This window comes from Maniola jurtina, chromosome 10 (assembly GCF_905333055.1).
Source record: "Maniola jurtina chromosome 10, ilManJurt1.1, whole genome shotgun sequence".
Taxonomy (NCBI): Eukaryota; Metazoa; Arthropoda; class Insecta; order Lepidoptera; family Nymphalidae; genus Maniola; species Maniola jurtina.
The window spans coordinates 10763844-10785919 of NC_060038.1; the positions used below are offsets into that span (position 1 = coordinate 10763844).

The following is a 22076-nucleotide window of genomic DNA, read 5'->3' on the forward strand; positions in this document are numbered from 1 at the left end:
CCTATCCGTAAAAGCCCGTCCCGAATTTATAACCGACAGTTTCTAAATCCCATCAATATTGATGGTGTGATCCCCTGCAGCATCAGGATTGAGGAGTTGGAATCTAATTTATTTAAGAACCAATGTCACAAAGTTGTTCCTTTATCGATTAAAAAAAATTACGCAAATCGGTTCAGAAATCTCGGAGATTTCGGTGTACATAGGTAGAAAAACACAACGCCCTTTTTGAAAGTCGGTTAAAAAAGTAGTCTATCTTACTCTCTGGTCAATCCTCTACTTGTCTGTGAAAATCCCGTCAAAATCGGTTCAGCCGTTCCGAAGATTAGCCTTTTCAAACAGACAGACAGACAGACAGACAGACAAAATTTTTAAAAACGTGTGATTCAGTTATGGTATCGTTCAAATAACCATATGAGCTTAATATGAGGTAGTTATTTCGAAATTACAGACAGACACTCCAATTTTATTTATTAGTATAGATTTGGTATCAATATCGGTAGGCTTCGTACGAGATTGTAAATCTCGACAACGTTTGTTGATTTAGAGTATCGAAATATCATGACTACAAAGTAAAATAAGCTTGTTTCGACCCCTTATTTTGAGGCTCGAGTTTGTCCATAATTCTTTTTTTAACTAACACTTGCGTAGCTCTCACCACACACATCTCTTATCACAGAGAGAGAGAGAGAGAGAGAGTATACACCATAGAAAGAGAGGTGTTTATTAAATTTCAAGCCGCAACGTTTTGCAAGTTGATAGCGCTTTATTGCCTGGTAACAAAAGTTGCTATTTATTTAAAAATCTTTGCGGAGTAAGCTTCCATACCTGAAAGGTACTATAAAGTATTAAGTGCTTTAAGACTATTTTACTCTGATGTTATACTGTTAGGTTCCAACAATGAAAATGTGTAAAATGTAGAGTATCTGTATATATCTGTAATATAAACGAAAATAAACTCATACTAGAGTTTGGAGTCGGTTGCGAGAATATTGTCATAATTATTATAAACACTATTGCTAGATGCGGAGCATCCGATCGGGGTCAATTGCACTTCTTCTTGGCCAATATTTAATAACTATTGCGTAATCAAAATGAATTTTGTGTTTGTATAAATTCGATACGCCAAGGTAATTACCACCTGCTGAGTTCTATTATCTATTTCTATGTTACGTAATTACAACGATATAATATCTTAATTCAAACCAAATTCTTTTTTGGAAAAGCTCAGAGGTCTGCCAAAATGAACAATTAGTTTAACGGTGAATATCTCTTTTTTGCTTTTTTTGTTATATACTTCCATCCATTCCATTGATCCATATCCATACTAGTATTAAATAGAGTTTGTGTCTGTCTTGCTGCCTGTCTGTCTGTCGTACTGCCTGTCTGTTTGTCTGCTTGCTAGCTTTTCACGGCATGTATGTTTGACCAATTTTGACGCAATTTGATACAGAGATGGCTTGCATCCCAGGAGCGAATATTTACGAGAGTTTTCCCCCGAAAATCAATCAGTTCTCACGAGATTAAAAAAAAACTAAATCCACGTGGACGACGTCGTGGGCATCATCAACGTATTCATAAGGTCTGTATGCAATACTGATTCAAAAATTAAGCGTTATGAATATGTATATAACACGAATCCATTTTCAAAATAGTGAATCAAATTACGAGTACGGTAACTATTAATTAACAACTTCAAAGTTATTGCAAAATGTCCGGTCGCTATAATTAAATTGGCAACATCAGTTAATTTAATAAGAAAAAGAACTGGAGTAATCGTTTTTTAAATTAATCATAAATCTACGATTTTAAGGTCACGTTTAAAATATTTGAGAGCTTAAGCTGATTACACATTACAAGATACCGCACGATGTAGGTGCACTCTCATAACCTTTTTTTTCATTACAAGATAAAGTTCAAAACTCAAACCCGACTAAGTACCTACCTGCCTACCTACTCCATATAATAAACGTTGAAATATACTTAGTTTTGTGCTTGGTGTTATTTTAATAATATTATACTTAATTACTATATTTACGCTTGATTATTTTGCATAAAATGTACCCTATGTCACACAAATCATAATAAAAAAAGATTGACACCTCATTCATCAAAATCGGCACAATAGGTTAGGTACTATGGTGAAACACATATTTAAATATATAAAAGGAAAAAGTGACTGACTGACGGACCTAACAACGCACAGCTACTGGACCAACGGATCAGGCTGTGCATGCATTTAGCTTTTATGACGTGGACATCCGCTAAGAAAGGATTTTTGAAAATTAGACATCAGGGGGTTAAATAGGGATTTGAAATTTGTATAGTGTATAGACGAAGTTGCTTAATCTTGTAAAAACATATATACATACAGTATACACACATAGATTGCTAAAATTATAACCCGTTTGGCTTTGCCGTAGTCGGGTAAAGACGCGACTGACGTCAGTTGCATCAGAAGAGACGCGTGCGACTCATGTGTCTTGTAAGGATTGTGTGATCAGCATAAAACATGTATTTACACCAATAAATTATTATTATAGTTCTTTATTCCAACAGAATTGGAACTTCCTTCCGCACTTCACATATAACGGGCTTAAAAACTTGTTTCGTGCACTCGAATAAAATAAGGTTACTTTTCTGTCTCATTAATTTTATTTGAGTCCGATTAATTAAAATCGAGATGATTGTCTTATACAATATGTCGAAGTTTCCGCATTACCAGCACTAGTACCTGAGTATAGACACTGAGTCTGCAAAAATATCTGCTATTTCCCGCCTCACATACACCTTTTACCTACGCGTACGCACATTGCAGTTCAATTACTACCCATATAAATGCGAAAGTGTGTTTGTTTGTTAGTTTTTGGTTTGTCCTTCAATTACGCCGTGGCGTAGCAACGAATTGACCTGATTTTTTACTCGGTTTTAGTTCAACACCTTGATGAGTGACAGAGACTACTTTTTATCCCGGAAAATCAAAAACTTCCCGCGGGATTCCTAAAGACCCATCCACTTAACCGATTTGTATGCTTGGTACCAAAGTAGCTTGCGTCCCTGTAATCGAAATAGGCAACTTTTTATGCTGGAAAATCGTTTGATTAAGAGTTCCCACGGGATCTATAAAAATCTAAATCCACGTCGACGAAGTCGCGGGCATCCTCTAGTTTTAAATAAATCAGCAGTGGAAGTGAATAAGGTAAAGTATCCCTTTTGGAGTAAACAAGTATATAAACCCGCGGTGTGACTTAGTTTCCTCGTAGGGTTTTTTGCTCCAAAATTTATTGCACCCAGCAGTACTAACGACAGCTTGCACCTGACCGTTGCAAAACTTGTCGGCTAAGTATTGCGCGTGGTTAGCAATTTAAGCGCGAAACCGTTCCCTATTATTAAATATCAAGAGATACTACTTTATTCTAACCATCTACATATTTGTATGTAGTATAGGTACAGGGTGTAACCAACACTTAGCGTTATTAATATACTACCTTAACACAATCCAATGCCAATAACCATTTGCCTTATCTTATAGTTTTAGTGATTTAGTATTTTTTAAACCCGCATTGTATAGCGTGTAAAACTCGGGTGAGTGCCTCACCTACGATGCGGCAGTGACTTTGAGTAATCTAATTGCGGAAAATTCGTTGACCTCTAGCATCAGCCAGATGTTTTATATGTATTATATTGTGAACTTTTAATTAATATAGGATTTTTACTCTTTTTCTTAGTTTTATTTATGGTACCTATCATCAGTACTATCACCTGTCTTTTTTTGCTAGCGTTCTGGTAACACCGTGTATGAAGTTGATGTAAACGTGTTCAACGGTTGTCCACTTCATGAGCAATTCGTGCTCGAAAAAAATTTAAATTAAGAATCCCTTTGTCATATTGTGATGTGAATTGGCATGCAGGATACGCAGGGGTTTATTTTCTAATTTTAAAACTTTTGTAGTATTTGTCTCACGTGTGTTTAATTTTGTTTTAGATATTTTTTACTAAAGCAGTAAACATAAATATCTCAAACAAATTATTATGTTCAAAATGTTTTCAAAATATCCTACCGTTGGATATACCTGTATGCGACGAGCTCTTTTTCTATTGTTGAAGGGTTGCGGTTTTTAATGGGTGTGTATGCGCCTTATGAATTCAAATTATTTTTAGGTAATCAATTCTGTACAAAAATTAAAGCGTTATTGCCATAACTAACAGATTAATTACTTATTTAAAGATACAGGATACATTGATTAGTTTTAATACTATGAGTACGGTTAGCCATCGATTTCCGTTAGAATATAGACTGGATGACCTCGTCTTAGAATGTCATCAGTTATGTTTTCAGCCTTTCACTTTTTAAAATTATTTTATTACTCAATATCGTTTATCTTAAAAGTGTAGTTGACAAGTTTAGTTCGCCGTGAAAGTTCAAGGACTAAAATTATGTACTGGATTTACGATTTTCAAGAACAACTGTACCTATACATTGCGATACTATCAATACCATCAATATTTCCCGGATACAGGTTCGCGATATCGCATATCGTATGACCGTGTAATAGAATCCTTTCCGAGGTATTCAATCACGATTCACTTGTCATTCTGTCAAAGAAAACAGTAAGTTTTGGAATGATTACGTAGGTATCATGTGTCCTCCAAACGTCTTAAGACTTAACACAATCAACCATCGAATCCTGTGAACAAGTTTAAATAAAAAATTTATAACACCCCCGACAAGTGAAGGTTACAGTAACTAGAAAAGAGCTGATAACTTTCAAACGGCTGAACTGATTTTCTTGGATGATAGCTAAGAACATACTCGATCAAGCCACCTTTCAAAGAAAAAAATTGAATTAAAATCGGTTCATTAGATTAGGAGCTACGATGCCACAGATAGATACACACGTCAAACTTATAAAACTCCTCTTTTTGGGTCGGGGGTTAAAAAGATGCAAATTAACTGACGAACATCACGAACTACTTAGTAGGATGATTATTTGTACATATTCATCGACAGATAAAACCATTTATGGAAGCAATATTTTATAGTGACTTCTAGATAGGTACCTATATATCCTTCCGTTCCATTAAATTTGTATGGAAAAATTAACACACAGTTATCCGAGGTTGAATCTTAAGTGAGTAGTATGTCTACTTACGTTTGTTCTGTATGATATTGTACCAGTATATTTATCTGGTATTAATGAATTAAGTATAAGTTTGTGTAACATACGCTATTAGAAAATATATCTACGGTCTTGACTGGTCTACGCACTATAAGAAATCATTACACACCTGCCTGCCTTGCAATTTATTGTATTAAATGATAATAGTGTGTATTTTAAATAATCCCATATTATTATTTACCATAATATGTATATGTACACCATCGTCATCAATATGATCAACTAATATCGCCAGCCCGAGCTATCGCTGAGCACGGGTCTCACGAGTCAATGAAAACGGTTTTGGACAATTTTTTTTTTTAAATTTGTTTACAACAGTGCACAAAAATTCTTTAAAAACTATATCCTTTACGCTGGCTTGTGAATTGGCAGACTTCACCCCCCTTTGAGACATTATAGAGAACTCTTAGGCTGTCAGGACTCCTCACGATGTTTTCCTTCACCGTTAAAGCAAGTGTTCCCACGTATCAATATTTTCCGCCTAACATCGAGGCGTCATTCGTTTTTTTGTACTGTTAAAAAAGGATAATGTCAACGCTGTCAACGGAATTACATAGGTAGATTCATTAATCATAAAAATATTAACTTAATAATAAATTACTTTAACAACCTTGCTATAAACGTCCCAGGTTTGAATGCTGTCGGCTTTTTTTCATTTGGTAAATATACAATCTTTTAAAAATCATAAGAATATACATGCAGTTTTAAGGTTCTGTACCAAAATGTTAAAAAAGAGAGGTGCCTTTTGCGTGGCGCGACTGACGAATTTGGTGCGGAGTGCACTTGGTCAATTTTTAAAGTTATAACGGCTTACTTCATTATAATTTACTTCAGTCTGTACCAAGTAATTACATTACCCAAGTGGATAATTTTGCAAACATAACAAGGTAAATTGATTCAGAATCGCTTGTATGGTAAAACTATAATTTTATGGAGTGCTTAATATTTCGAAATTCATGCATATTTCACAACATTAATGTTATAAAAATTGGAAATATTACATTTTTGGACAATTTGGACTCATACTTATCTATCTTGTTTTAACAAATCAAAAATTTAATTGATATTTTAGTCCATATTTTTTTTATTATATGTTTGAGAAAAATATGATTCTGACAAATATAGAACGTGGTTGAATTTAAAGTTTAACTATGTTCAATGAATTACTATCAGCTTATCTATCTAGTCTTAATTTAGGTCCTACGAGTTTCTGTAACATATTCCTATATCGTGACCCATACTCGTTGGTTTGTATTATAAATTATTAAGTATTGGTTGTGGGTACAGCTGGCGTTGCAATGTTATTAAACTGCCGTGATTTATGTGTTACATTGAAATGTTTATTAAAACCGCTTTAGTATTACGTCACTATATAATTTGTGTTGCCTATTTTAGTAAAGCCTATTTTGAAGTAAAGATTTAAAATTCATACATAATTTAGTTATAAATATTCTAGGTCTATTATACTGATTTAGGTTTCGGGGGTTACAACGCAACTGAAATGATCCATACCATCCCATAGTCTACATATACTGCTCAGTACAAAATTTATTATATATATTATTTAGGACGATAACTATTTCTCTTATTAGCATAGTATCTTCTTCAGTTGTGATCTATAAATTGGTATGGTGCGCACTATACCATTTTTGTTTTCTATACTAAATGAACGAACATATGAATTTAACGCAATATTGAATATCATCTGGGCAAGCGTATTCTATTTACGTAACTATTTTGAATAATATAATATGTGATATGTATATAATAGATATATTAGAAATGTGTAGTGCAGTGGTGATCGCTGTGGGACGTCTCAGATTCGATTCCCTGCAGGGACAATTTGGGAATTTATAATTTCTGTATTGTCTATGGTCTGGTTTGGTCTGGTGGGGCAGCTAGTCATCGCCCTACCGGCAAAGCCGTGCCATTAAGCGACTTAGCGTTCCGATACGACGCAGTGCATAAACCGGTAAGGGGTATGGATTTAATTACATTGCCATACTCTTCCTAAGTTAGCCCGCCTCAATCTTGATAACATCATCACTTACTACCAGGCGATATTTCAGTCAAGGGCTAACTGGTAATGGAATTACAAAAAGGTAAACTCAAAACAACATTGTATATTTTAGATGTCAGCTTGTTGAGCTTATATCAATGTTAGCGTTGGTTGGATATAAAAACATACAGTTAGTGCAGTATGCATACTGGATCAGCAATTTGTGTCACAGTGGACGTTTTTGTACTCGCTTTACCACATTTGTGAAATGTTCGAGATTTGATAGCCTAATGCTACTCTTATTTTGTAACACTTTGACCTTGGCAATACTTTGGATTTTAATCAGGTGACTAACTAAATTAAATTATGCACTTCATGATCAACCGATTTCTGGCGCACTACTGAGCACGGGTGTCCTCTCAGAATGAGTAGGATTTGTCCATAGTCTACCACGCTGGTCAAACGCGGATTGGCAGACTTTGCACACCATTGAGAACATTATGGAGAACTCGAGAACGATTTTTTCCTTCACCGTTAAAGAAAGTGATATTTAAATGTATCAAAATAGATGATTCCCGCGACTTCATTTTTTTATTCATTATAGGCAAGCGCTTTACCACAATCACACCTGATGGAAAGTGATGATGTGGCCTAAGATGGGACGCGTTCACCTAGAAGATGCCTATTCACTTTTGTTTTAAAGATACCCGGATTGTAATTTGTAGAAAACACAGATCGCGGAAGAATATTCCAAACCTTAGCCATACGTATGAGGATTGATGACGCAATTCATTTGTGTGACTTATTTTTTTCGAAAATCCGTATGTTCTTCCCTAGGATGCAAGGAAGCTATCTCTGCAAATACCAATTTCATCAAACTCTGATTAACGGATGGGGCAGGAAAAATAAGCAGACAAACAGACGAATAGACACATTTCCACATTAATAATGTTATGTGGTATGGATTTACGCTTTTTTCAATAATCGTATCGTAAACCTATCGTATTTCCTAATTCCTATTCATCGCGGAGTCATAATTTTCCTTTTATCAACCATGATTTTTGAAATAAACATTTATTGGTGTGGAATATTTTAGGGTCTATTAACCCAGTGATCGTTGACTCCGAACGCTTCTTATTTAAAGTATTTTGTTCTTTTGCTATCTTAATGATACACATAAATCACGTTTATAATATGAAAAAACTCTACAGTCTCCATAATATTATTGATCAAATATCTATTCGATTTATTTTGTAAACTGAAATTATTTCTTGTCATTATCACTGAAAATAAATGAAGATATCAAAATTTTGAGCCTTTTTTGAACTTTTGTTATACAGCTACAAGGAAATGACTACCTAGTGTTTAAATAAATTGAGAGTGCTAACTTTCTAGCATTTACGTAATAGTAGGTACATCAGATTAAAGCTTAAAGCATTTCACATTAGTCTTATCACTTAATGCTTATTACATAAAATTAATAATAACTTGTGTATTATATTTTATTATTTGGTTAACTTTAATTAGAGAAATCTTAACAATAAACATGAAGTATGAACTGACAATGGATATAGGCTTCATTCAGATGGAAATTCTGAAAAATCATTTATTATTTGGGGGGTTGATATGATTAAGAGAGGACCTATGCTCTAAATTTTAGGTTTTTAGACCTAGCATTTGAGCTGTGCATTTTATATTATGTAAGCCCCTTAGTTTATTCTTTTAAATATTATTATAAGATGATGCCCCGACTACGTCTACGTACATATATGCGTTTGAAATTCACGTGGGATTTATTTGATACTCCGGGTTTAAAAGAATTATATGTATCAAGATGCATGCTATATCTTTGTACCTCGTCAAAATTGCATAAGTTGATAAACCCTGAAAAGGTAACAGACAGACTTATTTATAATATTAGTATGAATGAATGTAAGTTTCATAATCTTGGTGCGATTGCAAAACCATTAACAAAATGATGTGTTAATCCTCATTTAATACAATCAGGGCAAAAAGCCCACTTGCTTATTATGAATGCTATTTACACGATGACTCTTGAATAGATAATGCATGCATGGTAAAAAATAACTGCTCATTAAGTAGCGGCACATTGTAAATCATTCATCACCATCACGTTGTAAATCATTAAATAGTATTGTTTTGGATATAATAATTTAAAACAGAATTCCAAACTTTTATTCCCTTTAATCCTCTTATGGGTGGAATTTCCTGAAATTCTAAAACACACATTCGTAAATTTTTAAACGAAAGCCAAGTATCAATTTGATGTACCTACTATAACTTGAAAAATGATCGACTCACTTATTTAATCGTTTTGGGTGGAATTTTCCTAAAAATCTGAAGCCAAATTTCTTTATTTCTAACCGAAAGCTATTACCAACCTTTATGGATAAAACTCTCATCCCCTATTTAACCCCTTCGGGAGCAAAATTTTTCGAAAGCCTGAAACATGTATGTCTCAGTTTCAGTCTCATCTCTTATTTAGGTCACACAAAAGGTTTTGTTAGTACTACAAAAGATTTTACCTCTACAAATCATTTTCCTGATTCATATCTCGAAAAGAAGCGTAAAACTGAATCGCGATTACATTCAAATTGGTCTGTCGTGCTTTTTTATGACTATGAAATTGCTTCAGAGTCACAACAATAACATAAACATAACTGGTTATGTCATCCTAAGTTTGTTTCTGTAGTCGATCTTAATTTCATCAAATAAAGTCTCATTTCCTTTGCAGCGTTATAATTGCTTACCTTTGACCTGAGACATGTTAGCATGTACTCCACTTTCGCTGTCTATTAAAAGGGATATGTAATTACATATAATCTTATATAGATAGTATCTAGTTTAAACTGGTTGAGAAGATGGAGGAATTACCTGTTATTGAAAGCAAAGGTACAGATAAACTTCAACTTGTGTTGAGTAATTTTTTTTTTAATAAATTGGACAGCAAGCTTTATTTTAACGGGGTAAACTTTTGTTTAGACAAACCCAAATCACCTAGCAAGGTACAGTGAATGATGTAGGTAATGAGAACTTTGAATATCTTTGTAATCAGGTAAATCCTCAAAAGCTGATGACAAATGACCACCTTCAGAATTTTGAAATTTTAAGATTTTGATTATGATTTTGACTTTGGGACATTCGATGACTATTTACAAATTTTCTTTTAAAAGGTCTAGAATAGCGTAGTGAGGAACAAAATTATACTTAAATTTAAATAAAGTCAATCTTTTTTTTCATGTGCTTACGTTTAACAGGGCTCTCTCCGTCACTTACTCCATACAATCGTAGTTCCCATTTCATTTGAATATTAAGCAACCAAAGTCCATGAAATTTTGCAGACATAGTCTAGAAACTAATATCTGTGTCTGTGGTGTTTTAGATTTTTCTAAAAATATGTAGTTTTAAAATTACAGGGGTTCAAAGATTTGTATTTTTCTTTAAAAAAAGGCCCAACTTTGTGCTCGTTTTTCTAGACAACGAAGCAATTTAATGAAATTTGGAAAAACCACAGACCTAGAAAATTTAATGAATATCATGCAGTAAAAAAATTATCGTTATATATTTTATATTGTTATAATTATGTTGGAACTACGAAAACCAGAAATTACACCCAGAAATCTTGAAAATTTCGTGCTGTCTCGATTTCTGCAAGAGGGGTGGTGAGGTGCGGGGGACGACCAACCCCCGACGGTGACGGGGGGCGGAAACTGACAGTCTAAACTGGTCTAAACACACGGGCCACATTTAAACTACACCCGACTCTAAACTTGTCGATAGGTCTAACTAAATACACTGGTACATTTCAACTTGCGTTAGACGTATGCGTTACCTACTCAGACGTTGCCTGTAGATAAAAATATGTCTCATGTTTGCTGACAATAGCGCATGCATCAAACCCTGCAAGTTGCACCTATTCCTCACGCAATACGCAATTCCTCACGCAATACGCACAGCTTTAATATTATAATTTTTGACAATGTATACTATATGTAATGCCATATCACAGGTCACTCTCTGATTTATTGCTAACAATTTACTTCCAAATCAATTCCAAATGCAAAGAAATCTAAGTGTGTTCAATTCACACTGCCCAATACCAGGACCTTAAATGACATAAATTCATTGATTAATAATCATATGTTAAAATAAAGGAGAACCCCGTGTTTCTCGGTATAATGTTAGATGCAAAGCTTCTATGGAACACCCACATATCAACACTTGATGGTAAACTCAACTCTGCTGCTTACACTGTTAGAAAAATTCGACAGGTACTGACGTGGAAACTGCAAAAATTGTATATTTTGCCTATATTCACTGTATTATGTCTTACGGACTCTTGCTATGAGATAAAGCGATAGATATTGAGAAAAAATGTATTACAGAAAAGGACAGGACGTGCAATTTATAATTTAAAACCGCGCGCTGCCATACAATAAAAATATAAGGAAATAAGTACCTTATTTATTATCTTATAGTAGCTTTTAAATATATTTACAACTAGCTAATGCCCACAGCTTTGCTCGCGTGGATTTAGGTTTTTGAAAATCCCGATCCTTTCATTTCCCAGAACAAAAGTTGCCTCTCCGTAATAGCCCGTCCCCGGGATGCAACTTGTTTCTGTATCACGTAAGAACATTTAAACGGATGATCCTTTTCAAATCCCGAGGGATCACCAGGATTTAGGAATGCAATTTCTTACAGCATCAGGGTTGAGGTCAACGACAAAGTATTTACTTGGTATAGATACCTTCAATATCAATTAATAATCGACACTTTTTAAATCCCATTAGCTTTAGTAGTCAGGTCCCCTGCAACATCAGGATTGAGGAGTTGGAATCCAAATTTTTTATTGAACAATGTCGCAAACTTTCTTTATCGATTAAAAAAACTAGCCAAAATTACGCAGTTAGGTTACCTGCCAAATTTCATGGTTTTGAGTCAACGGGAAGTACCCTAGAGGTTTTCTTGACACACACAACAGACAGACAGATAGACAACAAAGTGATCCTATAAGAGTTCTGTTTTTCGTTTTGAGGTACGAAACCCTAGAAATCGTAGGAATGGCATTCCGAACCAGTGGTAAATTTTTCTGACCATTCAAAAACAGTTTGAAGTTTACCTAAAAGTTTACAGGAATAAAAATTTATCATTGTATTCCATTCCATTTCATTCTATTCCATTCTGTTCAAAGATAAATAGATTATAAAAATATTTGTCACCGAAACAATAATTTACGATACATCAACCAATATCAATTTTACTGATGACAATCTGACTATTACCAAAGTGAACGACTACTATAATATCTATTATATACGACTAACATAATATGTATTATAAATTGTGTGCCGTTTGCATTCTCACTAAGTTCTCATTAAGTTTGTTTTATTTGGTTAAACTTTCTGGCATTTATATTGTTATGACGTTTAATTGGCAAACAGTCTGTTTATTGGCTGAAACTCAAAAATTCAGCCAATCACAACAAATAAAATATTGTAATAATGATTGATGCAGCTTTCTGTAATCGAAAACAAAATATTTGACATTAACTTGAATGTGACAGTGATTTCCGAGTAGGGTTGCCAGAGGCCCCGTATTTTACTGGTTACTGGTTGGTATTTCAGGATACAGAAACCCGTAATTATGAAAATAAAATATGGGGCAAATAAAACTAAATATTTTTAGGGTTCCGTACCTCAAAAGCAAAAAGGAAATAGGATCAATTCGCTGTCTGTCTGTCTGTCCGTCTGTCTGTCTTTCCGTCTGTCCGTCTGTCTGTCTGTCCATCTGTCCGTCTCTTCGTCTGTCATGTGTTCATGAACCAATATTAGTATTTTCAATTTTCAAAGTAACTAAATATTAAATCAAGTGGGTTATTATATGAAAGGACTTTACCAGTACATTCTAAGACAGATTTTTATTTATTTTTATGCTTATTTTTTTTAATGCATAACAGTTTTGATTTCTTGTGTAAAATGTCGAAAAAAAATACCCGAATACGGAACCCTCGGTGCGTGAGTCTGACTCGCACTTGGCCGGTTTTTTACAAATTCAGCCGGGCTGGCTTGCGAAACCAAACGCTGACGTTATGTCCAGTAGAAAGAATACATATTTTCCTTGTGCGACAATGCGTAGAATAATACCTGCGTAGCCGAAACCCACTCGATTTTGATCATGGCCGTAGCCAAAGAGGCGGAGGTTGGTTTTAGGATCTAAGCCTTTTTTTATACAAGTTAGCCCTTGACTTTAATCTCTCCTAGTGGTAATAGTGCAGTCTAATTTCTTGGCCGGTAGGGCCATACTAACCATATAACTAGCAATGACCTAAGCCTCCCACCAGACCAGAAATTTAGAAATGGCCACTGCGCCTGGGAGACCGTCAAAAACCTAAACCTAAAATAATACCTTACACTATTTCTTGCATTTGCTTACCAATTTTTTTTTGGAAATATATCAAACATTTCGCGCTCGCTTCACTCGCGTTTTGAATTTGTATTACTTGGTGTATGCCCCGCAATTTCGTCTGCATGAATTTAGGTTTTTAAAAATTCCGTGGGGGATTTTCCGGGATAAAAAGCTTATGTTCGTTTCTGGGGTGCAAGTTACCTCTGAATAGTAAGTATCAAAATTTTGGTAAAGAAGTATCTTGCTATGGCTAAACTCGTTTCCCTTTCACTTAATTTTTTCTGTATTGAACCAAAAACACTTACGCTCACTGCGCTGCGCTTTTTCATTGTTGTATTTTATTCCACTATCAAATTGAAAGGCGAAATTCAACTAACCAGGTAATTAGCCCATAAAGTTGAGCGAACGTGTTTTTCCTCATGACAGGATTCAGTTCCGGCCCTGATAAAACCTCTCCCGAAATCAATTCCTGGCTACGGCCATGGTATTGATACTTTGAAGGTGGAATTACAAGTTAAATGTAATTTTAAGTTAACATGCAAAGATTGTATGCATGAAATGTATAACATTTTGTTTTACAAAATGAAGAGTTTTTAAAAGCTATTGAAATAAATAAATAATCTTTTATTTAAAACCACATTGCAAACACAGTTCACCAATCAAGACCCGGCAACATACAGAGAAAAAATACAAAACATACAAATAAACTGAAATATCTTAATAAGCTTTCAGAGAGAACCACCGCCTATTTCTTCAAATACAATAATAAACAATACAATAATACAACAATAAATAAGAAACAATGTCTCCCGTAAACAAATCTAAACCCCGTATTTTTGATGGTGGTAGCTTGTAAATCAAAAAGAGGCAGGTGGCAACCCTACTTCCTAGACAGAATGAAAAATTAATTGTTTTCATTACTCGGCAGGCCTACTGCCAAAGTTTGACAGAAAGTGTGGCGGTAGTTGTGACCTCTGATTGGCCGACTCTCTTTCACTATTTGCTAAAATTGATGATTGCAACAACAATTTTTGCTTTTTTGTAATCGAAAACAGAACACGGACGTCAAACAGGTTGACTAATTGCAATCATTTCTGACCGGCTAACATTGTTCCGCTAGTGGCTCAAACTCACTGTCGCAGCAAGAACATGGTAAATTCAGCCAATCACAGCAATTTGAATTGGTTATCACAAAAGTACCGATCTAGGAACCGAGAATGCACGAACCAGGGCAGATAGAGATAAGAACAATAATATCATACGTAGGAAATCGACGGGGGCTCGTTGACAAGTCTCCTCTTAAGTCAAAGGTGAGACTGACTGACTGACTGATCCCTCAAAGCACAGCTCAAACTGCTAGACGGGTCGGGCTGAAATTTATCACGTCGATAGCCATTATGATACAGACATCTACTAAAAAAGAATTTTTGAAAATTCAACCTCTAAGAGTTACTCCCTCAGTATTGAAATTTGAGTAGTCCACGCGGACGAAGTCGCAGGTATAAGCTAATATTTTATTTTAAGCATAGGAAAATGTACAGTTTAATTATATACAGAAAAACTAATGCAAATAAGCTATTACGCCAATTAAGTTTCCAACGCAGGTATTCAGTTATTTAAGCTCTATACTTTTGGAAATGCGTCTTGGTTCAAGGGACGGAATGTATATGGGGCTGGACTTAGCATTATTAATATTATTACGATATGAAATATATTCAAATAAATATTATTAATCAGTTCAAAGCGTCGAAATCTAAGTGCTACGTTTGTAGACGCGTAGCCGCTACGGAGATCATCGTACTCGTACAAAAGAGTTCAACGAGTTTGCGAGTAGCGCTTGACAATACTAATTTTAATTACCAATATTATGTTTGAATTTTTAACTACAATGACTTGCTATTATTATTCAATATTTCTTTATTTCATACAAGGTTTAATTAATTTTTTTAATGTTTATTTTTTATTCTACTCGAGTTGTATAAGACATTCTATTATTTAAAAGCTCATTTAAGTTGTAAAGTATGTAATTATGTATTATTAACCAGTAATATTACAAAAATTAATAAAATATTATTCGATTTTGTTTAAAATATATGTGTAAATAAAAAAATATGTATAAAAAAGTATCCAAAGGTTTACCTCGAAAACATCATGAACCCGATGAACAAAACACAAATAGTTTATAACACTATCACTGTAACACGTCAGTTTACAACACCACCATCATCGGAACCAGAAGGACGTGCTGTCGCTGCAGCGTCGGCGATAACACTGCGGCAGATACGGCGAGCGCTCATGAAGACAACAAGAAAGCAGCACGTGACGACCCCGGCGTGGCTGCCGGCCCATTGTAAATCATATACCAAATTGCCAACAATCTTTCATAGAACTATTGTAACAGAATCAAACACGAGAGAAACTATTTATATGACGATTATGATAGTGTTAAGGAAATTTCTAAATAATTTTAAATACTACTATATTTCCATTTGTTCGTTTTCTCCCTAGCGTTAAGGTTGTCTGGACGAGATCGCTATTTAGCGATAAGACCGCCTTTAAGTTTTCATTAATCTCATTTATGTTTTGTAGTGCAATAATGTATATTATACAATATACATACGTACATACCAGTGGCGAAATGTCCATGTAACCCGATTCCAATCGGCTTCCCTTTAAGAATTTGTATAATATAACGTAACAACTCACTACGTACTTAGTGACAAATGTAGGGCAAAAGTTCGATTATTATCATGCAGGCTACCAGAGTGAATGATGCTACCGTACCAAAGACGCCTAAAAATTTATAAGTGTCAGGGAAAATCTATCATCAATAGAAAATAGCTTCGATAACCCGTAACCATCCCGGCTTACTACTTAGCATTCCATCTCTTTCATTTCCCTATGAAGCGAACTAAGTCTGTCTCACTCTACGGGTCGCCAATATGGAACCACCAATTAAAGTGGCCCCGGAACGAATACGAATTCGTCTCTCTGACAGGTCAGATAAATATGGTTCATAAGCCGATGCTCACCGGCTTATCGTACCTCCAAATTAAAAATTTATTTATACTACTATTTTAATATTTTGTTTTTAAGGGTGATTTAATACATTCGTTTACCTACGTGAAACATACATGCGTGCTTGAATTTAAAGTTTAGTGATTCTTTGATTTTGATATATAATAAATTGGGGTTAGTGATTTTTAATAACTACCTAATAAGTGTAAGTTAACGGTGATTTAGTTTCAGTTTGTTTAGTGTAGGTATGTGTTAAACTAAAGACTAAAATGATTATAGTTTTCAATTCCGTGTGGGTTATGGGTCGTATTTAATAAAGCAAGCAAGCATGGATGTATTTCACAGCTACATTAAAAGATTTTTTCAAAGCCACAGAGGTTTTCAAAATGTCAGTGCTTTTTATATTATTAATGGTAAAATTGGGTCTTTAAGCACCATAGAAACATCAGTGACGACGGTGCTGATATTCTGTTAGGTCAGAACTTTTTTTGCTCCGGCTTCCCTTTTTCAGATCTCCACCCTTCGCCACTGGTACATACAGATTACTAGATTGCATTAACAGTTGCTTGCAAATTCTGCCAGTTCCGCAATTTCAGATAAATGTATCTAAAATTAACGAGAGAAACTTCATCAAAAGGTGTTCTTAAGCGGAATTTATATTATTAAATTAGTTGCCACTGATTTAATAATATAAATTAATTTCATTATCAATTGCACGTGTGAACATCTAATTTCGTAATGCGTGCATTATGAAATTAGATGTTTAGTTAGTTAGACGTGGAGTTTTACATACGATATTGAGAGATTCATTATGTTATTTTACGACGAGTTTTCCTGTAATCCTTAAGCAAAAATACTATCAGTAATTCACATCCGTGTTCATACAGTAATTTTTATGTGCACTAAATTTCAACTTAGGCGGTCTAGTAGATTCAGAGAACATTAATTAGCTGTGACAGACGGACATACAGATAGTCAGTCACACGCGGGATCCTATAAGGATTCTCATTTGTTTCTCAAAGTTACATATGTATTATTTATTATGAACATAACTCACGGTAGTGTAAACGCTGTTATACAAACAAGTAGGTATACCAGCTACTTTTGGACTAAACATACTTTCTAATGAGAAACATAATGCCATTATTGATTTAAAATTCAAATTTTTGTAACAAAACAAATTAAAATTGATTCTGATTTACCAATTTAGAAAACAAGTTTTGGTGTAAAAGTGAATGTAAGACATAAATAGTAAATTTTTTCATTGCAATTCAAAACACACGTAACTTGAAGATAAACGTACAAATTCAAAGACTTTAAGCAGTTTGCGAAAACCACCTACTTAAAATGTAAGAGTTAATATTAGTTGGTCAAGGTTACATTTCTTTTACATCGTTCATGTTTTTCAGACCATGATAATTATATTATTATTAAGCTAAGAATCTTATTATATTTTTATGAGTCAGCAATCAGCATTAAGCAACACTTTTGTTTGTCTATGACATTTATATCATTTATCAAAGTTATACTAGGTACTGGGCAAATGCACAAAGGCCTTCCTTTCTTTTTTTTTGTGTATTGTGATCTTGGTCTGTCTATCGGATAAGTCGCTCATAATAAGGGTTTCGTATCACTGACCTCTATACTAATACAAGTACGATGGACTTGCTATTGCTGAGGAACTTGATTATTGCCATTTTAGCGCTGATAATAGCAGTGAGCGTCATGTGAGCGTACTTATTCGGAACTTAAAATTAATGAGAAATCTGTCAACGAAGTGTCAATCCGAAGACCATTTGACACAGAGTGTGAATTTTAATTCCCGGTAGGTACTCTCAGTGGAGCGCTTCGAATTGGTCAAAAAATAACTATTATTTTGTATAGCACACCTCTTCCAGCGTACTTGTCATAATATGTTCATTTGAGATATTTCGTATTCTTGTCGTCAACAGCACCTAGGTCAATTATTATAATACTGGTTTTCGCTCTACGCTTCATACAGAGTCCATTCATACATTGTATTATACAAGACGTTAAACGAACCTGCAATTTGTATATTGTACTTGTAATCGTTGCATTTGCCTCCTTTCTGCCCTGCATTGCTCTTAGCCTACAAACTGAATGTCTGTCTATCTGTGCTGTATCTATTCTACTCCCTATACAACCTCTCGCACTGCCAAGGGTCACTGGTAGAGATCTCTTATAGAGAGATACGTGTTTCCCTGTCCACTTTTTCTTTCTTTTTATTTATATTGTTACAACTTTCTGGTACAAATAAAAAATAAATAAATAAAATTAATTTTGTAAATATAACAATGTTTGCTTTACCTACAAACGGAACACAGTATGTAACTTAGCACTTTAATAAAAGTACACATACGTATATCACTGCATATAAGTTACTAGGCTATGTTGGTACTTGTTAAACGAGGGACTTAATAAATTGGTTCTCATTTAGAGATTGATTTGATGCTATGTAATTAGTAGAATATTTACCCATTTATTTCAAACCACTTTTCTATAAATCACGTGTGGCAATAATAATTAAGAGAGATTTATGTGGTAATTATTTATTTTAATTGTAAAAAGAAAAAAAATATTTCCTAGGCCATTTCGAGTTCGCCTTGTTACATCATCGAGTCATATGACTGTATAGATTACGGTGTACTTTGAACGACTTAAAGTTCGAAATGACTACGACTTACAATATCGAAATAAAAGTTTATTTGAATGCCAACTACTACCTACAATGAAAGCTCAAGAACCTCAGAAACGGTTGTTATGCCATAAATCCAGTATACCTATCGTTCTACGTAAAGTAACACTTACTTGTTAATTAACAGTACAAATAAACGGGATGTCAAGCCATTTGAATAGCTTATTTATTTATAACAGAACTTAGATAGCCAGGGAACTGTTCTTATAACATCAATATTGTCATATTTCATAGCACTGCGTCACTTAATCCCATTCTTGATCAAAGCTTAACCGGCACTTAAGTAGTTCAGTTTACTGACTATTTAAGAAACTTACCCATACATATACGTGTATTCTAATAATAGCCTACTTTAGTCACACGTACTGTAATATATCGTACTACTTACGAATATTTTTTTTGTTGCTTATGTATGTAAACTATGGGTACCTACATAATATGGGAGGGAAGGTTTAGCATTATAAATTATTAATTTCAGATCTGTTTTGAAACATGTCTAATATTGTTACTATAATAATATAATAACGGCAATATTGTGTAAAAAACTACCGAATGAGTCATATTCAAATAAGAATACCTATTGTAATTATTTATTTCTCTTTTAGTTTAATCTTGTTCCTATTGTAGGTATGCAATACCCCGAAAGTCGATAGATGAAAGTACTACACCTATTTTGTGATATAGTTATTCAATTATGTAAAGTTTAGCAATTTTTTAGAAAAACTGTCAAAATTACATTAAATTAAGAATAGAAATGAAACTGTTTCATTTCTTTATACATAACCAGCCAAGTGTAAAGCTTGTGCAGAGTGTAACTACATTTAATGAGAAATGTCATCATTCTTTTCAACACATCTATCGGTTCATCGGCGACTGATCGAAATCTAGTGAATCGAAACCCATGACGTCGACATCACAGGCGATTATGTGAGCGAGTCGAATAATTTCTTGTTCATTTACAAATAAGGTTGTGCAAGTAAAGCACCAATTTTACTCAACGAGAATCGAAAATGCAACGCTCGTATTTTTCGCAACAACTGCAACTGTATTCACACTTTTTATGCGCGTTACATCCTAAAAGACCGCCAAAGCTGTCCTAAATATTTCAGTCTCTTTGGTATTGCAGAGTGATAGACGGGTTCCGTTTTAGAATTAATTTGAACTGACATATCGGTATAAATATCCTTGGTGCGTAATTTACGCGTATCTAGCTTGATTATTGCCGATGGGCTTTCTCGTTGTGTCATTAGAGAAGGCAATTAAATATTTAAATGCTATTTAGTATTTTTTATTATTGTCTAATAAATATTTTTGTCGATCCAATGTTTGGTTTATGGCTGGGTGTGACGAGGCCACTAGGAATCGGTCTGCTCAATTCGGTAGGTATGTCAGTATTTCAGCTCATATCGTAGGTAAATATCATATGTTAAAGTTATATTTTTTATTTAAATCATAATAATTTAAATAGACTAGGTACTTAATAATATGTGAACTGTCCATTCACTCTATTTCTATTTCATATGCTTTGCTAACTTATTATACTTACTAAATACAATAACTTATTATCCCTACTTAGTGTGATTGTTATCAAACCCACTGTCAGCCAATGTGTTGTAATAAATCCATCAAAATAGGTACGCGCTTAATTAATGATATGCAAAGCAAAGATTAAATCCGTTAAACCAAAAAACAATGTGGCAAGCACTTAGGCATACACAATCAAGATCAAGTAGTTATCATTAAATTGAAGTACACGTTTTATGTAAATTATATTTTTTTAAAAAGTAGAGATAAAAATTTACTTAAAAACCTTTTGGTACTAATATACTTATTTACTCTCACATTCTGTAAAGCTTTTAATAACCTCTATGAATCATAAACAAATTATTTAACAAATTCAGAACGACTCTTAAGTTTGTTTTACGCAAAGGAAAGTAAAGTAATAAGTATTTAATCAAACTTTACTATTACTTTACTTTCGTTGCTTAACATTTCTAATTAGATTTGAAAATTTAGTGGTTAAAAGTAATATCACGCTTCATTAAATGATACTGAAACAACATTGTTGATTAAGAAAATTGTGCAATAAAGACCTAGGTGGCTACACCTAGATGTGTATTGGAAAAGTCAAGCTTACTTGTAGTGCGTGGGTCTTCCTAATTTATTTAGACTTGTTTCACAACTTCTATTTCATATATAAAATAAGTCTAAATAAATATATTATACTCAATTAATTATTATTACTCTTGAAGTATAATAGGATGATAGATTTTGTTTTTATATTTAAAAAAAAAACAAACAAATCAAACTATTATGACTTCATTAACAATGAAACCAAAATAAATTTTGTTCCGTGTGGTTTTTCATCGTTTTTGTACAAATTCATAAAGCGAGTTGCAGTACACTGAAATTCATTTTCGGTAACGGGTTTTTGTGAATTTTAATAGTTAATTTTCTCTCGCAATTTCGGCTTCATCACAAAAATAGAACTTTGTCTATGTTTTTAGCATGTTTTTATTTGGATAAAGTACGTGCTGTAATTACCAGCAGCTGGCAACATTTATTTAAACAATAAAGATATCACAGGTAATATGTAAATTGTATAAAACCAACTGCTCACATCTATGATGAACACGATTATAACATGCTGTTGGTCGTCAAAAAGTACTCATTCACGATTCCACACTTATTTTTAACCCCCGACCCAAAAAGAGGAGTTATAAGTTTGACGTGTGTA

General features: G+C 33.8%; 1 protein-coding gene across 1 annotated transcript in view; it reads right to left on the minus strand.

Annotated features, from left to right (window-relative positions):
• LOC123868891 (peroxidase) overlaps positions 1-15824 on the minus strand; it is a 40708-nt gene extending 24884 nt beyond the window's left edge. The window contains exon 1 of the mRNA XM_045911551.1: positions 15745-15824. Within this exon, the coding sequence (XP_045767507.1) occupies positions 15745-15758 (14 nt within the window). The 5' untranslated portion in view covers positions 15759-15824. The remainder of the gene's footprint in view (positions 1-15744) is intronic.
• Positions 15825-22076: the final 6252 nt, after the last annotated feature.